Genomic DNA, 17,012 nt, shown 5'->3' on the forward strand with positions numbered 1-17,012 from the left:
GAGAGAAGGAAAATGAAAGCAAAACGCAAAGGTGGCAAGCTCGAAACAAAGTTCACTCCTTTTTTTTTTTTTTTCCTATGTGGAGAGTGACTGACTTTTGGGAGCTCACTATCACCAAGCATTCTGAACAACACTGAGATATCACACCTGAGCTTTAACCATGAATAGCCCAGTTCAGAGGAGAACTGAGCTTGAGCAGGGACATTGCTCCTCAGACATCAAGTAAAATTGCAGCTCATGGGAAGAATATGAGAGCAATTTGGGGGTGGCCAGCTGTCCAACACCTGCCCAGTCTGGGGTGAAAAGACATCAGACCAACCAAGGAGTGAACAGATCCAAACCTGTGCCAGCGACATTTGGGTTTGATCCCTGCAGCATCCCAGTTTAAAATCGAATACTTTGCACCCACAAATTTGCAATGTTTGTGGTTTTGTCACCATTTGAGTGACATGGCTGAAGGAATGACATCATCTACAGATCTAAGATATATCTTGTATTCCACCTGTGTTAATGGAACCTATATGCATACACTTCTTAATTTAGGTTATGGTCAGAAACCACAGCTAAGGTTGGGGGAAAAAACACCTACTCCAAATTATTTAGCACAGCCCAAAAACCCTTATAAAAGGTCCACCAGCAGATGTGCCCAGACACCTTCAGCTCAGCGAGCCCAGGACAAGCATCAGAACCAATAAGAGAAGGAATGAAGATGTCTCCAACTCTTTGCGCTTCTCTGGTAAGAACTTGAATTCTGAGTTTATTTTCCCCCAGTTTGACAGAGATGTATTTAAATCATGATAGATGGAATAGGGATCTGCACCCACCTTTAAAATGCTTGTTTAGATCATTAATAATTAAAAAACTAAAATGTGAGAATGGGGCAGCAATGAGACTGTACATCAGTGACATGGAGCTCCCACAGCTATTCTGAGACAAGAAATACATTGAAAACTCAACCTTAGAGTGTCTTTCTTTTTATTATACCATTTCTGCTATCTTCTGTATTGTATAATTTTCTATGATTTAACATTACAACCAGATTACAACTGAGTGTATATATAACTGTCAGCACTGTGAGAATCAGTTAACAAGAACAAAAGTGGATGTGACATATGGCACATTTCTCCATAATTACTCCAACCTGCAGTAGGGGCTTTAACCACCAGTTAGGCTGACTGTGGATGAATTTCACACCTGTCTTGTGTCCTAAATGTACCAAATCTTTCCAGCTCAAACCCCTGCTCCTAGTGCTGCTGGCCGTGCTGTCAGCCAGCAGTCCTGCCCTGGGGAAGGTGATCAAGCCTGGGCTCAAGCCAGAGAATCTCTTCAAGCAAGCATCTGCTGGATGCCTGACCCAAAAAGACTCAAAATTCCCCCAAACTGTCAGAGTCAACCTCAGCATCAGCAGCACAAACCAGGACACCAAAACCAGTCCAGATGTCAGCAGCCGCTCTCTGGCTCCGTGGGATTACAGGTATGATCCCTGTCCCTATGGCCTGGAAAAACTCTGGATGCCCTGGCCAAGAAAAAAGCTTTCATCTCTATTTTCAGTGCTTTACAGTTGAGAGATTTTGGAAATATGAGGGTATCCACGTCTGTATAATCCTCTTTGAAAGAGAACCAGTACAGAAAGCAGCACAAAAAAACCCACATGGCATAGGCAATATGCAGAAGGCAAAGAAAACTATTTTTATAATTTAATAATTAACTTGTATACTGAGGCAAGCTTTATCTTCTAAAGCTTTCTTTATGTAAAACATCACTAAAAAACACTTCAAAGGGTTAATAATGCACCAAATTCAATGGTGGTTTAACACCAATGTTTCACATTTTGGGTAGGAACTGAAGATATTTGGGGCCTGTTAGCTGGAGTAGCACATCGCAAAGCTCAAATAATTTGTGGTAAGTCTTTCAAAGTCAGTGCCAGCTCGAAGCAAGTCCTTTGCAAAGGGAGTTGCACGCAGCCATACATCTAAAACTATCCAGCATTTAGTTACTTACATTTTATTTCGGAAAAACCTGCGGTCTTGGAGAATCTGCTGTCCCCCCATAGGCAATACACCCCTGGATGCACAGGCTCCCGAGCAGGGAGCCCAGAGTCATCCAGACTATCTTGCCTTTGGATTCATTCTCTTTCCTGCCAACCCCCAGGATCGACGAGGACCACAACCGCTTCCCGCGGCTGATCGCGGATGCCGAGTGCCGCCACACGCGGTGCGTGACTCCGGAGGGGCAGCTGGACCACAGCCTCAACTCCGTGCCCATCACGCAGGAGATCCTGGTCCTGCGCAGGGAGCAGAGGGGCTGCCAGCAGTCCTACAGGCTGGAGAAGAAAAAAATCACCGTGGGCTGCACGTGTGTCACCCCCTTGGTCCAGCACCAGGCCTGAAGGGAGCTGGAGATGCAAGAGTGAGGAGCCGCAGAGAATTTCCTCGCATGGAAGGGGCTTCCAAAAAGCTGAATCAAGCCATAAAATTTGTCAGGGATACATCAGAATATATTGAAAATTAGGTGTCTCGGGTAAAAAATAATGTTTCCCCCCAAAATCTTGCACTCCACAAATTCAGAATCCAGACACCTTCATGTGCCAGGCTGAAAAGCAATGGGAATTCTACCCAACCTTAGTTTACACTTTGAAATGTCTATTTATGTAAATCTATTTATGCTGGTGGAAAACATGATAATAATGTATTATCCTAATATATATATTATTTTAAGTATTAAGGTAATGTTTATTTATCTTTGTGTAATAAAAAAAATCAGTGAAAATCTCTTTGGTATTCTCCTTTCTTTCTAAAGAAGTGTTCCTGACAAGGCAAGAAATCACTCTATCATGACCATGAAAGAGATTTACATTATGTTAAAGCTTCAAATTCACTTGATAACATCTACCTCTGCTGCAGTAGAATATAAAGCCCATGTGGAAAAAAAAAATAGGGAAAACACCATTTTACCAATAGAGGAGCTAAGATACCTGGAGGAAAATTATTTATAAAGTGGTATCAAAGAGATCAAAGACAAGCAAAAAAAGAAATTTCTACCGGGTAAATACCCTGTTATCCACCTAATTATCCAATTGGAAAAGGATTTGTAAAGATGGGTTCAACACAACACTTTGAATACTTATTTGGGAGGAAAGAAACTCCCTCCCCTAAAACAGCGAGTGCATTTCCACTGCTGAGCTTTAACTTCACTCCAAAATCACCTATGAATCTCAGCCCAACCCATTTCAGCCCATTTTCCGTGGAGCAGAGACACCACCTGGGTACACCAGGGGAAGCTCACGAGAGTCAGGTGGGTGACTGAAGCAATTGATCACATCTGGCTGATTGCAGTCGTGATTTTTCTCTGTGTTCACGCCCTTCCAACACGTTTTCTGCGCTTCAAAAGTGGAGCACCCTGACGCAGCACTTCATCCGGGTGGCGCTTGCGTGGGTGGGTGTCTGGCACAGCAGGTGGGTTTATTTAAAGCACACTTGGGTTAAAAGTGCCCCGGTGAACGTGTTCCGTGGTTCAGAGGGCAAGGCTGGCTGGTGAAGATGCGGGTGTTTTGTTTGCTGCTGTCTCAGGGAGGTGTGGCCCTGCTGAGGCGCTGGCAAATGCAAGTGCAGAACTTGTAGAGGCACAGAGCTCAGCGCTGAGAGTCTCTAATGAGAGGGAAGGTCCTCTCATGTAGGAATGTGCCCTCTGTTGACAGAGTGACAAACTATCCTTTGTCCCCCTAAAAAGGAAAGAAGCCCAGAAGCTTCTCTCATCGATTAGGTGAAAAGCCACTTCATAGGACCCAGGAGACTTCACCTCAAACTTAAGGGTACCTAATTGGACAGAAACCAAAGAGTCCTGCCTGGACAATTTAGTAGAAAAAGAAGAGAACAAAGAAACTAATCACTTTTGTGAGATGTTTTACCAGGAGCAAGACCTTGCACCTGGTTCAGTTTTTTCTGTTTGTTACTTTGCCTTTTGTTAAACCTTTTTGTTTCCAACACTGCAGCAGAAGCCATCCTGCTTATTTTTATACCTCCAAAGGTAGCTGAGCTATCTTGGGTGTGTTATAAGCCTTGGAGAGCTTATTAGACCTGGCTCAAGGAGGCTAATATAACACTCTCAGGTGAAAGCATCTCCAGATCCAGGTGTGATAATCCCAAATTTCGCTACTGGGAATTACTCCCTCCATCTGTTCCAGTGAGCCCAAATCCTCCCCAACCTACTCCAGGTGGGTCAGCCCCTGTAACCTAAACCCACAGCACAGCCACACCATTCCCTGACCTGGCAGATAAACACTGGGCCAAGGAAACATTGATTAACTCAGGCTGACCACAGTACCTGCAATCACAGCAATGAACTCCTGTCCACACCTTCAGTTACCTTCAAACACTGATATAACTTTGCCTAAACAGAGGAATCTAGAAGTGCGTGTGATCCTAACTTAGCTAGTTTCTGACCTTATCTCAAGTTATTCTTCCTTAAGATCTCCTGCAGGTCCTGAAGTTTAACCCAGCTAACCATCCAAGTATTAAGCAAGAATGGACTTCAAAAAAAAAAAAAAAAAAAAAAAAAAAAAAAGCATCAAGGAACATTCATCCTTCAAGGTTTTCAAAGATTTATATAAATATCAATCCAGGAAGATTGAAACAGAACTGACTTCCTTGTCATTTAGATAATCTTTTAATGTCCTACCACTCCAAGAAGGAATTTTGTCAAATTGTCTGCAATCAGCCCAAGTAACTTCCAACGGTTAAAATCACAGAAAGTCCAACCCTTTCTTCCCTGGAAGTCATGTGCCACTACTGGAGTTGGCACATGTGTAGTGGGGACTGGAAAATGCTGAGAGAGTTATGCTGAGGTGGAAAAACTCAGAATCAGGTCAGAAAGAGATGACACAGCTGGAGCATGGAAAAGCCAACAGCTTTCTGTTGACAGATTTCACAGATCGGTGTCATCATCATGGAATGGTTTGGGTTGGAAAGGACATTAAAGGTCAAGTTGTTCCAACCCCCTGCCATGGACAGGGACACCTTCCACTACCCCAGGCTGCTCCAAGCCCCATCCAACCTGGCCTTAGTGAAGACACACTCCCTTGCAAAAATCCAGCATGATTTTTGTTGAACCATTTACCAATCCAGCTAAATCTAAGCCTTAGGACAGAACCATTTTTATTTATTTGGACAACTCTGTTCTCACACCTACAGGCTGCTTGGGTGCTCTACATGCTCCTGCAGAAGCATTTAATAGGTTAATTAATAAGCTGGATTTATAGGGCCAAAGACTGTTTTCTTTCCTACTGCAAGTTCTCTCCTAACTCCTGGCACCATGAGCTAAGAGATTTTCCTTCCTGATTTCCTTACTTTCTGTGTTCAGTTAGAAAGGTGCAGAATAATCCCAAACCAATGCATCCTGGCAAGAGTGACCTCATCAGTGTCCTTATTCTTCTACAGTCAATAATGATCACAATGAGACACCAAAGAGAGTGGAGCTCCTCTTTCACCCATGCACAGCTCCTATCAGTTTGAGTTTCAACAGGTAAAGATTGTTCCTCCTTGTTTTCAAGAGTTTCAGTGCAAATTTCTGCTCATTTGATGCTCTTAAATGATATTGGCATTGGAGGGAGGGGAGCGGAATTGCTGCAAAACCCTCTCCAGCATAAAAGTTTCCAGTCCAGCACTGCTCCCCATCTCGGTTTCATGTCAGTTTGCAAAACCTGAGCAGCAGTGTTTTGGCAACCTGTGAGTAAAACCCACCAGAAGGAGAAGTTTGAAACTGTATTTTTGCAGATAATCATGCTCATCATTACTACTTATCAAAGCAATTTGGATGGAAAGCAGATGCTTCTAAAAGATGCTGCAGATTCAGCTGTAATGAGGGCCAAGAACACAAGTTTCAGACGTCTGAAATAAAAAGCCACCCTGAAAAATTTTATGGTCAAGTTAGAGAGGAGATAAACCATCTCTATTCATTTACCAGAACTGGGAACCTTGATCATGATACACATATACTGTGCTTACTAAGAATGCAGACAAACAGAAACATGATGGTTTGTACTGATTTTACTCACTCATGGAAAGCTGTGCCCAGAAAACAGCATTTTTTCAGTCTATGAGCCCCAAAGAGTGTCAAACATATTTTTAATCTTTTATTGAAGTTATACAAAAAGGTAGAAAAGCTGAGCCACTTTTCTGAAGGAAGAATAAATAAGCAATTACACCAAAAGCAAGAAGGGATTTCTCTGAAGAGCTGAGGACCTGAACCTGCTGCCCCTATCTAGCCCTGGAAGTATGGGGAATAATTAGAAAATATGTAAAATGTCTTTAATCCCAGAATATCCTGAGTTGGAAGGGACTCAGGAGGACCACTGAAGTCCAGCTCCTGGAACTTCTCTTTGTGAGCAGGAAAGGCAGAAAGTGTAGTTTGTGTCTGGTGCTGAGCCTGGCTGGCATCTTCTCAGCTCCTGACAGCCAGCACCAGCCCATCCCATCCCCACCAACACCTCTGGCTCTGCTGGATTGGTACCAGACAATCACAGACATTTTAAGCAGGTTTGGGATTTCTTTTGTCATTGCCTTGCAACAGTACTGTAGAAAATGCAGAATCAGCCCACTCATTCTTCTTGAGCACGAGGTTAAAAATAATATGAAAGAAGGAAAAGGGAGAAGGAGGTGGAGACAAAAGGAGGTTGTGGCATTATAGAATGGTTTGGGTTGGAAAAGACATTAAAGATTATCTCATTCCATCCTCCTGCCATGGGCAGAGACACCTTCCACTATCTCAGGTTGCTCCAAGCCCCATCCAAAGTGGCCTGGACACTTCCAGGGGTGGAACAGCCACAGTTTCTCTCTGACACTGCCTCACCACCCTCAGAGGGAAGGTCAAGGAAAGTCTCCTGTTTTGGATGTGATGGTGACATGGGATCAGGTTTCTGGTCTGGTCTCTTGAGCCATCTCCAGAACCTGCAGCTGATACAGAAACTCATCCTATCATCTGTACCCATCATGTTGGCACTGACCCACAGATCCCCACAGGACTGACCAGAAAATCACACTTCCAGAGAATTTCTGGACTGATCAGAAAATTGCTCATTGTCTTAAAATTTTGCCTGTAATGTCGAACTCCCAATAAACCATGTCAGCTTTCCAGCCATTAAACCTCTGCGTCACCAAACAGATAATTCTTGGTTTTTTTCAACCTTTTAGCTTGCAACCTTTGCATTCTTTACATATTTAATTTTGTAACCCTTTCCAAAGCAGTGACTTTTGTGGAATAGGTTCTCGTGACCTGCAGTCCCTTTGAACACTCCCAGGAGCACCTGCCTGTGGTCAGGGGTGCAAAGAGGCCCTGAGATATTTCCTGGTCAACACATCCACAGGTCACAGCACAGGTCTGCAAGGAGGCATCTACCTGTGCTGGGTCACTGTACTGTCCTCTACCCAACATCCCACAGGAGGATCCTGCCACACCAGGATCAGCTGCCAGAACACACAGCCAAGGGGAGCAGTGAGCAAAAAAACAAAGGTAGGAGGTTAGGGAGAGGAAATCAGAAGAGAAAATGAATAGGAAAGGCCACGAGGCTCAGATACCAACCTGTGACTGGAGGCTGCTTAGCCCAGTAGGTTACAAGAATTCACTGGCACTGCTGCTACACCTCCAGCTGTGCTTCTCCTCCTGGTAAAACAGCCCAGCCCCTGGAGGATGCTCCAAGCCCCACTGCAGAGCCAGAGATGCCCAGCTGGGCACCCAGGGCCACTGCTGCAAAGGGAACAAACCAAGCAAAGCCTTTAGCAAAGGCTGTGAATTGCACTTGCTCTCGGTGCTGATATGACTGTGCTGTTTATAAGAAGCATAAATTTGTGTGTTGTGTTTGCTGATTCATAGAACACAGGGTGGTTTATGTTGGAAGGGAGCTTAAAGATCATCTAGTTCCAACCCTCAAATTTAATAGATTGCTGGCAGCAAAAACCAGCACCCAAAAAATAACCAGGTTTGTATTTACAAGCTGCTGCACTCTAAGAACAATGCCATTAGGAGGACTATGTACGAGCCATGCCTCCCTGAGTGGTGTGTGGTTTGCAGTTGAAAGCTCTGCCTGCAAAACCTCATGACCCACAGGTGAGACTTCCTTAATTAGCCATCTGTATATTTTCCTAATTAGCTACTTCATTATCCATCCAGTTAGGACCACTCTTAGGGCAAGCTGGGGGGTGTTCAGGAGCATCAGCACAGGACGATGCCACGAACCCAATGTCAAAGTAATGATGACTCAGAGGAGAGATGCAGGGTAGTTTTCTCCCTGAAAAACAAGCGAGGGCAGGCCCACAAGGCAGGTTTGTGGAGAGAAGTAGGTCAGGAGTAAGAAGCAGGTTGCGATTTCCTGGTCAGCGGTTACTGAGCGAGGAGAGCAGGAGACGCCGCCCTGGGCTGGCTCTGCACCACAAGAAGAGCTCAGCGGTCATAACGAAAACAGCTGCTGCCACAAACGGGGGCAGATGCTCCTGGCTGAATGAGAAGGGCACCCACGGATGGCTGGAGTGGCTCCCGGTGACCCACGGGGCACAGAACACACCCGACCCAACAAAGAGCACCAGAGGACGTGAGAGCCTGCAGGAGGGATGCAGGAATTCAGGCAGCTCTTCAAAACGCAGTTTATTGTATCCAAGATGTTACAACAGTCCAGGGTCGTGGGTGACAGAGCCTGCACCTACAGCTGTCAGCTCCAGCGGCAGGCAAGCCTGAAGACCTTTTAATTTTGGTTACAATGCATTATATACTTTTCTTTGCTGAGCATCTTAATACAGTAGAACCAATCTATACCTCCACTTTTACCTATAGTCTATCATAACTACTGTAATTACTGTATCCATGTTACTATTCTCCAATCACTAAAAGCTAGTACATTACAGTTTAAGCTAGAATTTTCTTTTCAGTTTTTTTCCAGTGGAAAATTCTGAGACCTTTTTTCTACTTGCAACATCGGCAGTCTTGTTTGCCTGGTAAAAACATCTCCTGTTTGTGGTGGGTTTATCCTTTGCTCTAAGCCATAAAACCCCCTTCTAACTAAAATACTCTTTGCCTTCTTAGTTATCCAGTAAGACTGGCTCAGCAATTCTTTTCTTCTATATCAAAACTTGCTTTCATTTCTATTCCTTCTTCAGATTCTGCATTCAAAAAAAAAAAAAAAATCTTTTTGCCAAGCATACATGTCTGTTAAACTTTCTTGTCAAACTTTCATCCATCCCAACAAGAAGAGACTTCATAGAATCATAGAATCACAGAATTGTGGAATGTTTTGGGTTGGAAGGGAACTCAAAGACCATCCCATTCCTTCCCCTGCCACCTTCTGCTATCCCAGGTGGCCCAAAGCCCTGCCCAACCTGGCCTTGATTCCTTTGGACCCAGCACCTCACCTGGCCCACCCTGGGGAGGAAACCCAGGGTCTACCTGCACCAGGTGGGTCTGATTTAAAGTGGTTTCTGTGCAGTCAAAATTAAATACTAGAATGCTTGCGTGGATTTGTCCTGATTCAAATGTAAAAGGAAATGCAGAATTAAAACCTCCTGCAGCAGAAACCAAAGCAGAGGTCTGAGAGCCTGGCTCAGCTCTGGATGAAAGAGGAGCAATGTAAAAAAAAAAAGCAATATTACAGTAATTTGATAAAATAGTAGATAGTTATAGGATCATGGAATATCCTGAGGGACACAAGGATCACCCCGTCCAGCTCCTGAGCAGTGAGCTGTTCCAGGCTGTGTTCCTTGTGCAGCTCAGGGAGGAAAAGGAAATTCCTCATTTCCTAAGGCAGGACACCTCAGCCCAGCAGGAAACTACACCCTGCAGGTATAGCTGCTAGTTCCTTGATGTGAGGGATCCTCATCCACCACTTTAATCCCAGCACCTGTGAATTACCTGGCTGGGGAGCAGTCAGATGAAGCCATCCCTCATTTCCCTGCCTTCCTGCCCAGCCAATCATTCAGCTGTGGGAGGAGAGGGTTGTTTATAGGGATGAAAGCTTGCCTGGAAGAGGATAGGACAGACCTTTCCCAGCTCTAATGAGCAATCCCAAATTCTGGCTGCAGCCCTGGAATGTGACATCTCCTGTCTCTTTTCCCACCATCCCTAGAGACCATCCCAGAGGTCTAAAAAACCTCATTCCATTGCCACCAGTGCCTGTAGAACCTCCCTTCACTGCTTTCAGCCTCTTCTTTGTGTCTTTTAATCTACTTAGGCTGCAAGTTCTCTTCTGCTCCCTCTACTCATCTCACTGCAGAGGAAAATACCTGATCTGTGACGAAATCTCTCAGTGCTACTGCAGCACAAACCCATTCTCTGTTTCTGTTGTCATTCTGAACTACCATGAAAAACCATTTTTTAATATAAAATACGATTTTTATTCAGCAGATAAGTTATTGAATAAATACAGATTAAATTTATCAAATATTTTTATACTCTGAGCACACACAGAGCCATAAATACAGCCATAAATAGAAGACATAAATAGAAATATAGATATCTGTTAGTTCTTTGCCATTTTAGCACTCAACAAGTGGAATCAATTACCTCCCAAAATGTTTTGCAATAAATCAATTGCAGCAGTGACATAAACCCAGACTGTGGTGACAACCAGGCCCAGTGGCAGCAATGTCTGACTGACACCAGTAATATCCCAGTGATAGGGATGGCCAGAGAAGGGAAATGGGATAAGGATGAAGAAGGGAGAGAGAATGTGAAGGATGAGGAATTTTTTGTGGCAGTGCTGGTGGGTGTGTATTCAGTTAGGGGAATTTACTGCCAAGGATAACTTTGGAAACTATAATTAATTTAGTTCACCAAACTGATATAAACCACAATAAAAAACAAATTTTTAAAAAGCACTGCTCTCCCCTCTCACTGCTTGAACCCACAAACAAAACTCTTCCTCTCCTCCACCACCAGCTACCCATGATCCCCATCCTGAAACCCATAAATGAACAACAGCAAGAATCACGACTTTCAGGAGATAATTTCTAAGATTTGGAAGGGATGTGTTGAACTCCTGGAGTGCGCGGCGGGCAGCTGTGGGATTCCACCAGAGGGATTTTTATGGGAACCCCTTCCTCTTCCCAAGGCTGCCTGGCGTGCTGGCTGTGCTAGGACTGGTGCTGGACGACGGGCGTGACGCAGGTGCAGCCCACGGTGATGATCCTCTTCTCCAGGCGGTAGGAGGGCGCGCAGCCGCGCTGCTCCCGCCGCAGCACCAGGATCTCCTGCTGGATGGGCACCGAGTTGAGGCCGTGGTCCTCCTGCCCCAGGGGGCTCACGCAGCCCGACAGGCGGCACCGGGCGTCGGCGATCACCCGCGGGAAGCGGTTGGGATCCTCGTCCAGCCTGGCAACGGGGACACAAAACTGATTTAAGCGCTTGGACATCTTCTTGTTTATGTCTCCGTCATCCTATTCAACCTGTGCTTCCTCACTGTGAGACACAAAGGATTTCCTTATCCTCAATCATTTCACAATGATTTCCTAAGAACTGAAACAGCACTGGAGGGTAATGCTGCTGCACCATTCTTTAGGAGCTGATGAATAGGGTGGAGCTGGGTTAAATGATACAGAACTCACAACTGGCCTATTCGTTTTTGTTTGGTTTTAATTTCAGTATTTGGATGTTTCTTTATGTTAGGAAAATGTGAAATGTCAATGTAGTCACATTATGCTTTTCCTAGAGGAATAATTAATTTCATTATTATTTCAACCCCATGCAGCACTATGAGCTTGGGGCAGAGGGGTTAGGAAGCTGCTCAGAGGAGCTGGGGAAGGGTCTGGAGCACAAAAAGCAGCTGAGGGAGCTGGGAAAGGGCTCAGCCTGGAGAAAAGGAGGCTCAAGGGGGGACCTTCTGGCTCTGCACAGCTCCCTGACAGGAGGGGACAGCCAGGGGGATCAGGCTCTGCTCCCAGGGAACAAGGGACAAGAGGAAACAGCCTCAAGTTGCTCCAGGGGAGGTTTAGATTGGATATGAAGAAAAATTTCTTCCCTGAAAGGGTTGTTAAGGCCTGGCACTGCTGCCCAGGGAGGTGGTGGAATCACCATCCCTGGAGGGCTTTAAAAGCCATGTGGATGTGGCTCTTGGGGACACAGGTCACTGGTGGCCTTGGCAGTGCTGTGGGAATGGCTGGACTCAAAGACTTCAGAGGGATTTTCCAGCCTCAATAATTCTGTGATTGATGAAGACTGACAAGATGATTAGAAACCATTCCAGTGATAGCCCCTTGCACAGCAAACAGTTTCTATTGAAGAAACCTCAGCCAACATCAGAACCATATTCATGGGACTCTGGGCATAGGCTGAGAATGAACCACAGCCACCACAAAAAAATAATTTGTGGTGTGGCACAGCCCTCACAATTTAGAGAACAACTGAACAGTTACCTGTAATCCCAGGGAGCCAGAGACCGGTTCCTGACATCTTGGACCATCCCAAAGGCATGATCCGAGTTGCTGATCCGAACGTCAACATTCACTGTTGTGGGGAATTTGGGATCCTTTTGGTTCAGGCAGCCTTCCCTCAGCCTTGCAGAGGCACCAGCCTTTCTGTGGGGTGAGCTCCTTGCAGTGAGGGCTAAAACCAGCACCAAAACCAGTGATCTGAACTGGGAGAGAGAAAGGTGTCATTAGTCCTGCCCAGTCAGGAAAGAGAGAGCACAAAGAACCAAGTCTTGGTTAGACTGGACCATCTTCATACTTATATTTGTGTGAAATGGGCCAAGATGAGCAAGTAACAAAATGATGTTAATAAAACTCATCATAACTGATGCTACACTGTGATTTAAATTCTGGTTCATAGTTGATTCTGCACCAGGAAGGGCATCTGTCCAACAGGCTATGAAGATCCTACTCTGTGGTCACACAGCACCATCTTTTCACCTAAAAATTGGGTAAAGACTCAGCTGACCCCTGTGCCTAAGCTTAAAACCTTGCCCAGCCATGGCTTTCTCAGGACAGTAAAAACTGGCCACCCACAGCCATCTGCTGGAAATAGCCCTTTTCCCAAGAGAATCTGGGATTCTTGGGCCATTTCCAGTAGGCAGAGTTTTAGTAAATAATAGAATCATGTAATATCCTAAATGGAAAGGAAACCAGAAAGATCATTAAGTCCAGTTCCTAAAAAGAAGACAAAATAAATGCCGGGCTTTTAAGAAAATCACAGGAGCTGACAGTGCTGCAAATGCTACCCAGGTTGAAATTCAAATGCATAGGTATCCACCGTGAAATTTCAGCAGTTTTGGTGACATGTTGTCTGCAAAAAGGACTCTGCCAATCCCACATCAGCAGTGCTGATGAGTGAGAGATAAATAATTCATGGATAGTCCACCACAGCCTTGTCACTCAATCACCAAGCAGCTGCATCAGACACACCCAGCATCCCAACCAGCTCCCAGCGAGACTAAAAGGGTTTTCTGCACAAATCAGGAGATCTGCACCCTGCTTTCTCTCTTGCAGCAAATACATCTTATCCTTTATTTCAGATGTAAGTACTTACCCCAGCAGAGCTGCTGAAAGCCATGGTAACCTCCCTGCTGGGTGTTAGGGCAACAGGACAAGAGAATTCTTCTTCTCTGAGACCCTTTCAACCCTGCTTGTGTCTCAAAGCCAGTTGTGCTCTCCATTTTATAGCAAAGCTGAGGCACTGCCACCCTTTCCATTGCAGCACAGCTGGCTTACCTGATCTGAGGTTAGGAGCTGATAGTGCAATTTTTAGCCCACTTCCTCCCATCTACCTCCAAAAAAGGGAAGGGCAAATACTATTACCAGCATCCCAAATTAGCCAATAGCATTTATTTAGGCAGATCAAGAGATAAGGAAAGAAAAAAAAAAACCAACAAACTGTTTAGGCAGGTGTTTTTTGGTGGGTTTTTTTTTTCACTCCTTTCCACCGCCCTCTTTCTAATAATAGAGTTTTTCACCACAAACTCAGGTGGATGCACTTCCACGTGCCTCAAACAAGCCAAACAGCAGAGATCAGCGAGCTGCAAAGTCAGACACCCAATAGGGTGTCAAAATGGGCATGGAACCTCACCACTCAACTTCCCTTCAACTGCAAAATCGGCACCCACTTTGTCTTAGGGATCCCTGTATCCTGCAGGGACTGGGCAGGGGAAGAATAAGTGCCATGGGGAATTCCTTCAGGGGAAATCCCAGGAGCTGGGATGCCTTCCCTGCTGTGGTGACACATTGTGGAGAACTCTGAACACACATAAATGCTCTTTTAGGGCCCTGGCCACCTTCACCAGGAGCTCCATCCTGGCTCAGCTTTGACCTCCCTGCCAGAGCTGTGCCCTTGGAATATTGGTCTCTTGTCCCTTCTCTGGCCCTGTAAACTGGGTGCACCTAGGAGCAGCATTTCTGCTGGATGGGCTCCTTGGACATACATGGTGGTGAATGCTGGAGCATGAGGGGCCCAGACTTATGGAATAATCCGGAGCTAGTCCACCTTGATATCCATAGCACGCCCATACACACAGTTTCTTACTGATCCACCTTTATCCTTTCCTTTGCCCACTTTGCTCCTGCTCCTGTACATCCCATAAGTCTTGTACAATCCCAAAGCACTCTAATAAGTCCCATGGCCCTGTAGCCAGCAAGGTGGTGTGAGGAAAGCCTCTCCTGATTTGTCTGGTGGGACTCATTCATGTGGGATATGGTGGGACTTGGGTTGACCATCATCCTTGAACAGCCCGGAAAGAGCTGGGTCAGGAGCTTCTGGTCCTGATCCTTTGTGTTCATGGAAGATTTAATCCCTCTCAATCACACAATCCTCACTTAATAATTAATAGGAGAGGCAGGCATGAAAATGGAAGGGAAAACAAAAAGGAGCAGCCACCAACTGGGAAGTTGGTGCATGTGGTGTTTCCCTGGAGCACCAGCAGGTCTCTTTGGGGGTAAAAGCTATTTTTGTGGCAGAAAAAAAGAAAAAAAAAAGAAAAAAGGAGAAAAAAAAAAAAAAGGGAAAAAAAACCACCACATAACAACTTGATGAAGCTCATTTGTGGAGAAAAGCCCTGAGAGAAACCTTTCCCAAAGCTATGTAGCCAAGCCAGAAGCAAAGGACTAAAGTGTAGGACTTCACACAAATTCATCTTCAGTCATACAGGGAATCAAGATTCATGACATTTTCAGTCCTACCAAAAAAAAAAAAAAAAAAAAAAAATCAGAAACCTCTTACAAATTCACAGAACTTTCCAAGAAGAAGGGACTGATGGTCTCTGCTTTGTCACCCTCTCTTGAATCACAGCAGCAGAAATCTCCACTGACTGATGTTTTACATCACTGCAGGATGCTGTCATGACTTTGTGGTCTGGTTCAACCGACAGCTCAGAGCCCAGCCACTCTCCTCCTGTACATTTGTCACATTTCAGGTTACCCAGTCCACCTGAGGCAACACCAGTGCTGTGACACACGTTCCTATTCTGACTGTCCCAAATATTCACCAGCGCATCTACTGAGATGCGACACAGAGCGTGGAGGAGCAAGAGAGGGTAGAATTACCAGAAATCTACTTTTTTTAGCCCAGAAGCTGACCTCCTTTTTTTCCCCCCTGAATGTTCAACGTGAAAGGAAAGGGCACTGCCATGAAAATGGGTTGGATTGTGCAGGAACGGGGTTGAGTGGAAATGGTAACATGTGACGAAGCAATGACGTTATCACACCAAACACCGGATTATGAACCCTCACCGCCACTTTCCACTGACTTCTTGTGTCTTCAGCAGCTTGTAACTTCAGCAGGGATTCCCTCTTTGACCCAGAATTTCCTACAATTGAACTTGAGTTGAAGTTAACTAAAAAAAATTTAATCAAAAAGAGGCCACCATACATGAATCATTTTAAGGGAGGAAAAATATTTTTATTCCTAGAATCACAGAATGGATCTGGTGGGAAGGGAAATTAAAGATCACACAGTTCCACTATCCCAGGCTGCTCCAAACCTGATCCAGCCTGGCCTTGGACACTTCCAGGGATCCAGGGGCAGCCACAGCTTCTCTGGGAAACCTGTGCCAGGGCCTCCCCATCCTCACAGGGAAGATTTTTTTTTCCTTGTAGACAGGAATATAAAGTTGTCCCAAAAAGCTTTTCCCTCTCACACATCAAGGGCTTGGAGCAGGGATGGGGACTTGGAGGTAAAAGAGTATTTTAATTCCACTTACAAGAACTCCTCTACTCTTGAGTTCCTATAAGGAAACAGCACTGTTTGCACTGCAGGATATGTTACACACTTAAGTTCAGGTTTCCATGGATGATTGAACCACAGAATAATATGGGTGGGAAAGAACCTTACAGACCATCCAGTCCCACCCCCTGCTTGGGCAGGGACACCTTCCACAGCCTGCAGCAGCTAAAGGCTGAAATCACAGCCTCCAAAATCTCCAGATGACAGGGTCAAATAAAAATTTCAGCTGCAGCACAGGACACGGCTTGTACTTCCAGCAGATTGCTCCTGCCTCTCCAGCCACCTCTGGCAGTTTTTCCCTTGCCAACAAAGACCCCTCTCCCAACTGCAAAGGATGTACCGAGGTGGCCACCAGCACACGGGGGATGGTAGTCACCCACAGCCTACAGGACAGGGAATTAACCAGATTTCTCTACCCTGGAGCTCCTCCTGGTGTCCTCTCACGGGAAATTCAGTATTAGCAGTTCCCCAACTGTAAGGGCAGGGAAAACACAAAATCATGGAATTATGGAATGGGCAGGGACACCTTCTACTATCCCAGCTTGCTCCAAGGTCCATCCAACCTGGTCTTGGATACTTCCAGGGATTCAGGGGCCTCCCCACCCTCACAAGAAAAAAATTCTCCCCAGTATCCCATCTATCCCTGCCCTGTGGCAGTGGGAAGCCATTCCCCTTGTCCTGTCCCTCCATGCCTTGTCCCAAGTCCCTCTCCAGCTCTCTTGGAGCCCCTTTAGGCACTGGAAGGGGCTCTTAAGTCTCTCCAGATCCTTCTCCAGGCTGAACCATCCCAGCTCTCCCATCCCATCTCCAGAGCAGAGAATCTGTGT

General features: G+C 45.5%; 2 protein-coding genes across 2 annotated transcripts; one reads left to right on the forward strand and one right to left on the reverse strand.

Moving 5' to 3' along the window:
* The first annotated feature begins 709 nt into the window (after positions 1–709).
* On the forward strand, positions 710–2,389 carry IL17A (interleukin 17A). Its single transcript, XM_041480938.1, has 3 exons — positions 710–736; positions 1,230–1,474; positions 2,152–2,389. Exons 1-3 carry the CDS (start codon positions 710–712, stop codon positions 2,387–2,389), a joined length of 510 nt encoding a protein of 169 aa, XP_041336872.1.
* Positions 2,390–11,111: 8,722 nt separating this feature from the next.
* Positions 11,112–13,524, reverse strand: LOC121360771 (interleukin-17F-like). Its single transcript, XM_041480846.1, has 3 exons — positions 13,501–13,524; positions 12,390–12,610; positions 11,112–11,349 (listed from the first exon to the last, which is right to left on the reverse strand). The coding sequence occupies exons 1-3, from the start codon at positions 13,522–13,524 to the stop codon at positions 11,112–11,114; spliced, it is 483 nt and encodes a 160-aa protein (XP_041336780.1).
* Positions 13,525–17,012: the final 3,488 nt, after the last annotated feature.

This window comes from Pyrgilauda ruficollis, unplaced genomic scaffold (genome assembly GCF_017590135.1).
Source record: "Pyrgilauda ruficollis isolate IOZ18807 unplaced genomic scaffold, ASM1759013v1 scaffold54, whole genome shotgun sequence".
NCBI lineage: Eukaryota > Metazoa > Chordata > Aves > Passeriformes > Passeridae > Pyrgilauda > Pyrgilauda ruficollis.

Bases quoted from the DNA above. Each gene is read 5' to 3' on its own strand.
- IL17A (XM_041480938.1), top strand. From the start codon at position 710: ATGTCTCCAACTCTTTGCGCTTCTCTG. The intron at 737-1,229 runs GTAAGAACTTGA...AAATCTTTCCAG, and splicing joins CAACTCTTTGCGCTTCTCTG to CTCAAACCCCTGCTCCTAGT. The intron at 1,475-2,151 runs GTATGATCCCTG...GCCAACCCCCAG, and splicing joins CTGGCTCCGTGGGATTACAG to GATCGACGAGGACCACAACC.
- LOC121360771 (XM_041480846.1), bottom strand. From the start codon at position 13,524: ATGGCTTTCAGCAGCTCTGCTGGG. The intron at 12,611-13,500 runs GTAAGTACTTAC...TCTCTCTCCCAG, and splicing joins CTTTCAGCAGCTCTGCTGGG to TTCAGATCACTGGTTTTGGT. The intron at 11,350-12,389 runs GTAACTGTTCAG...CCCCGTTGCCAG, and splicing joins CTGGCTCCCTGGGATTACAG to GCTGGACGAGGATCCCAACC.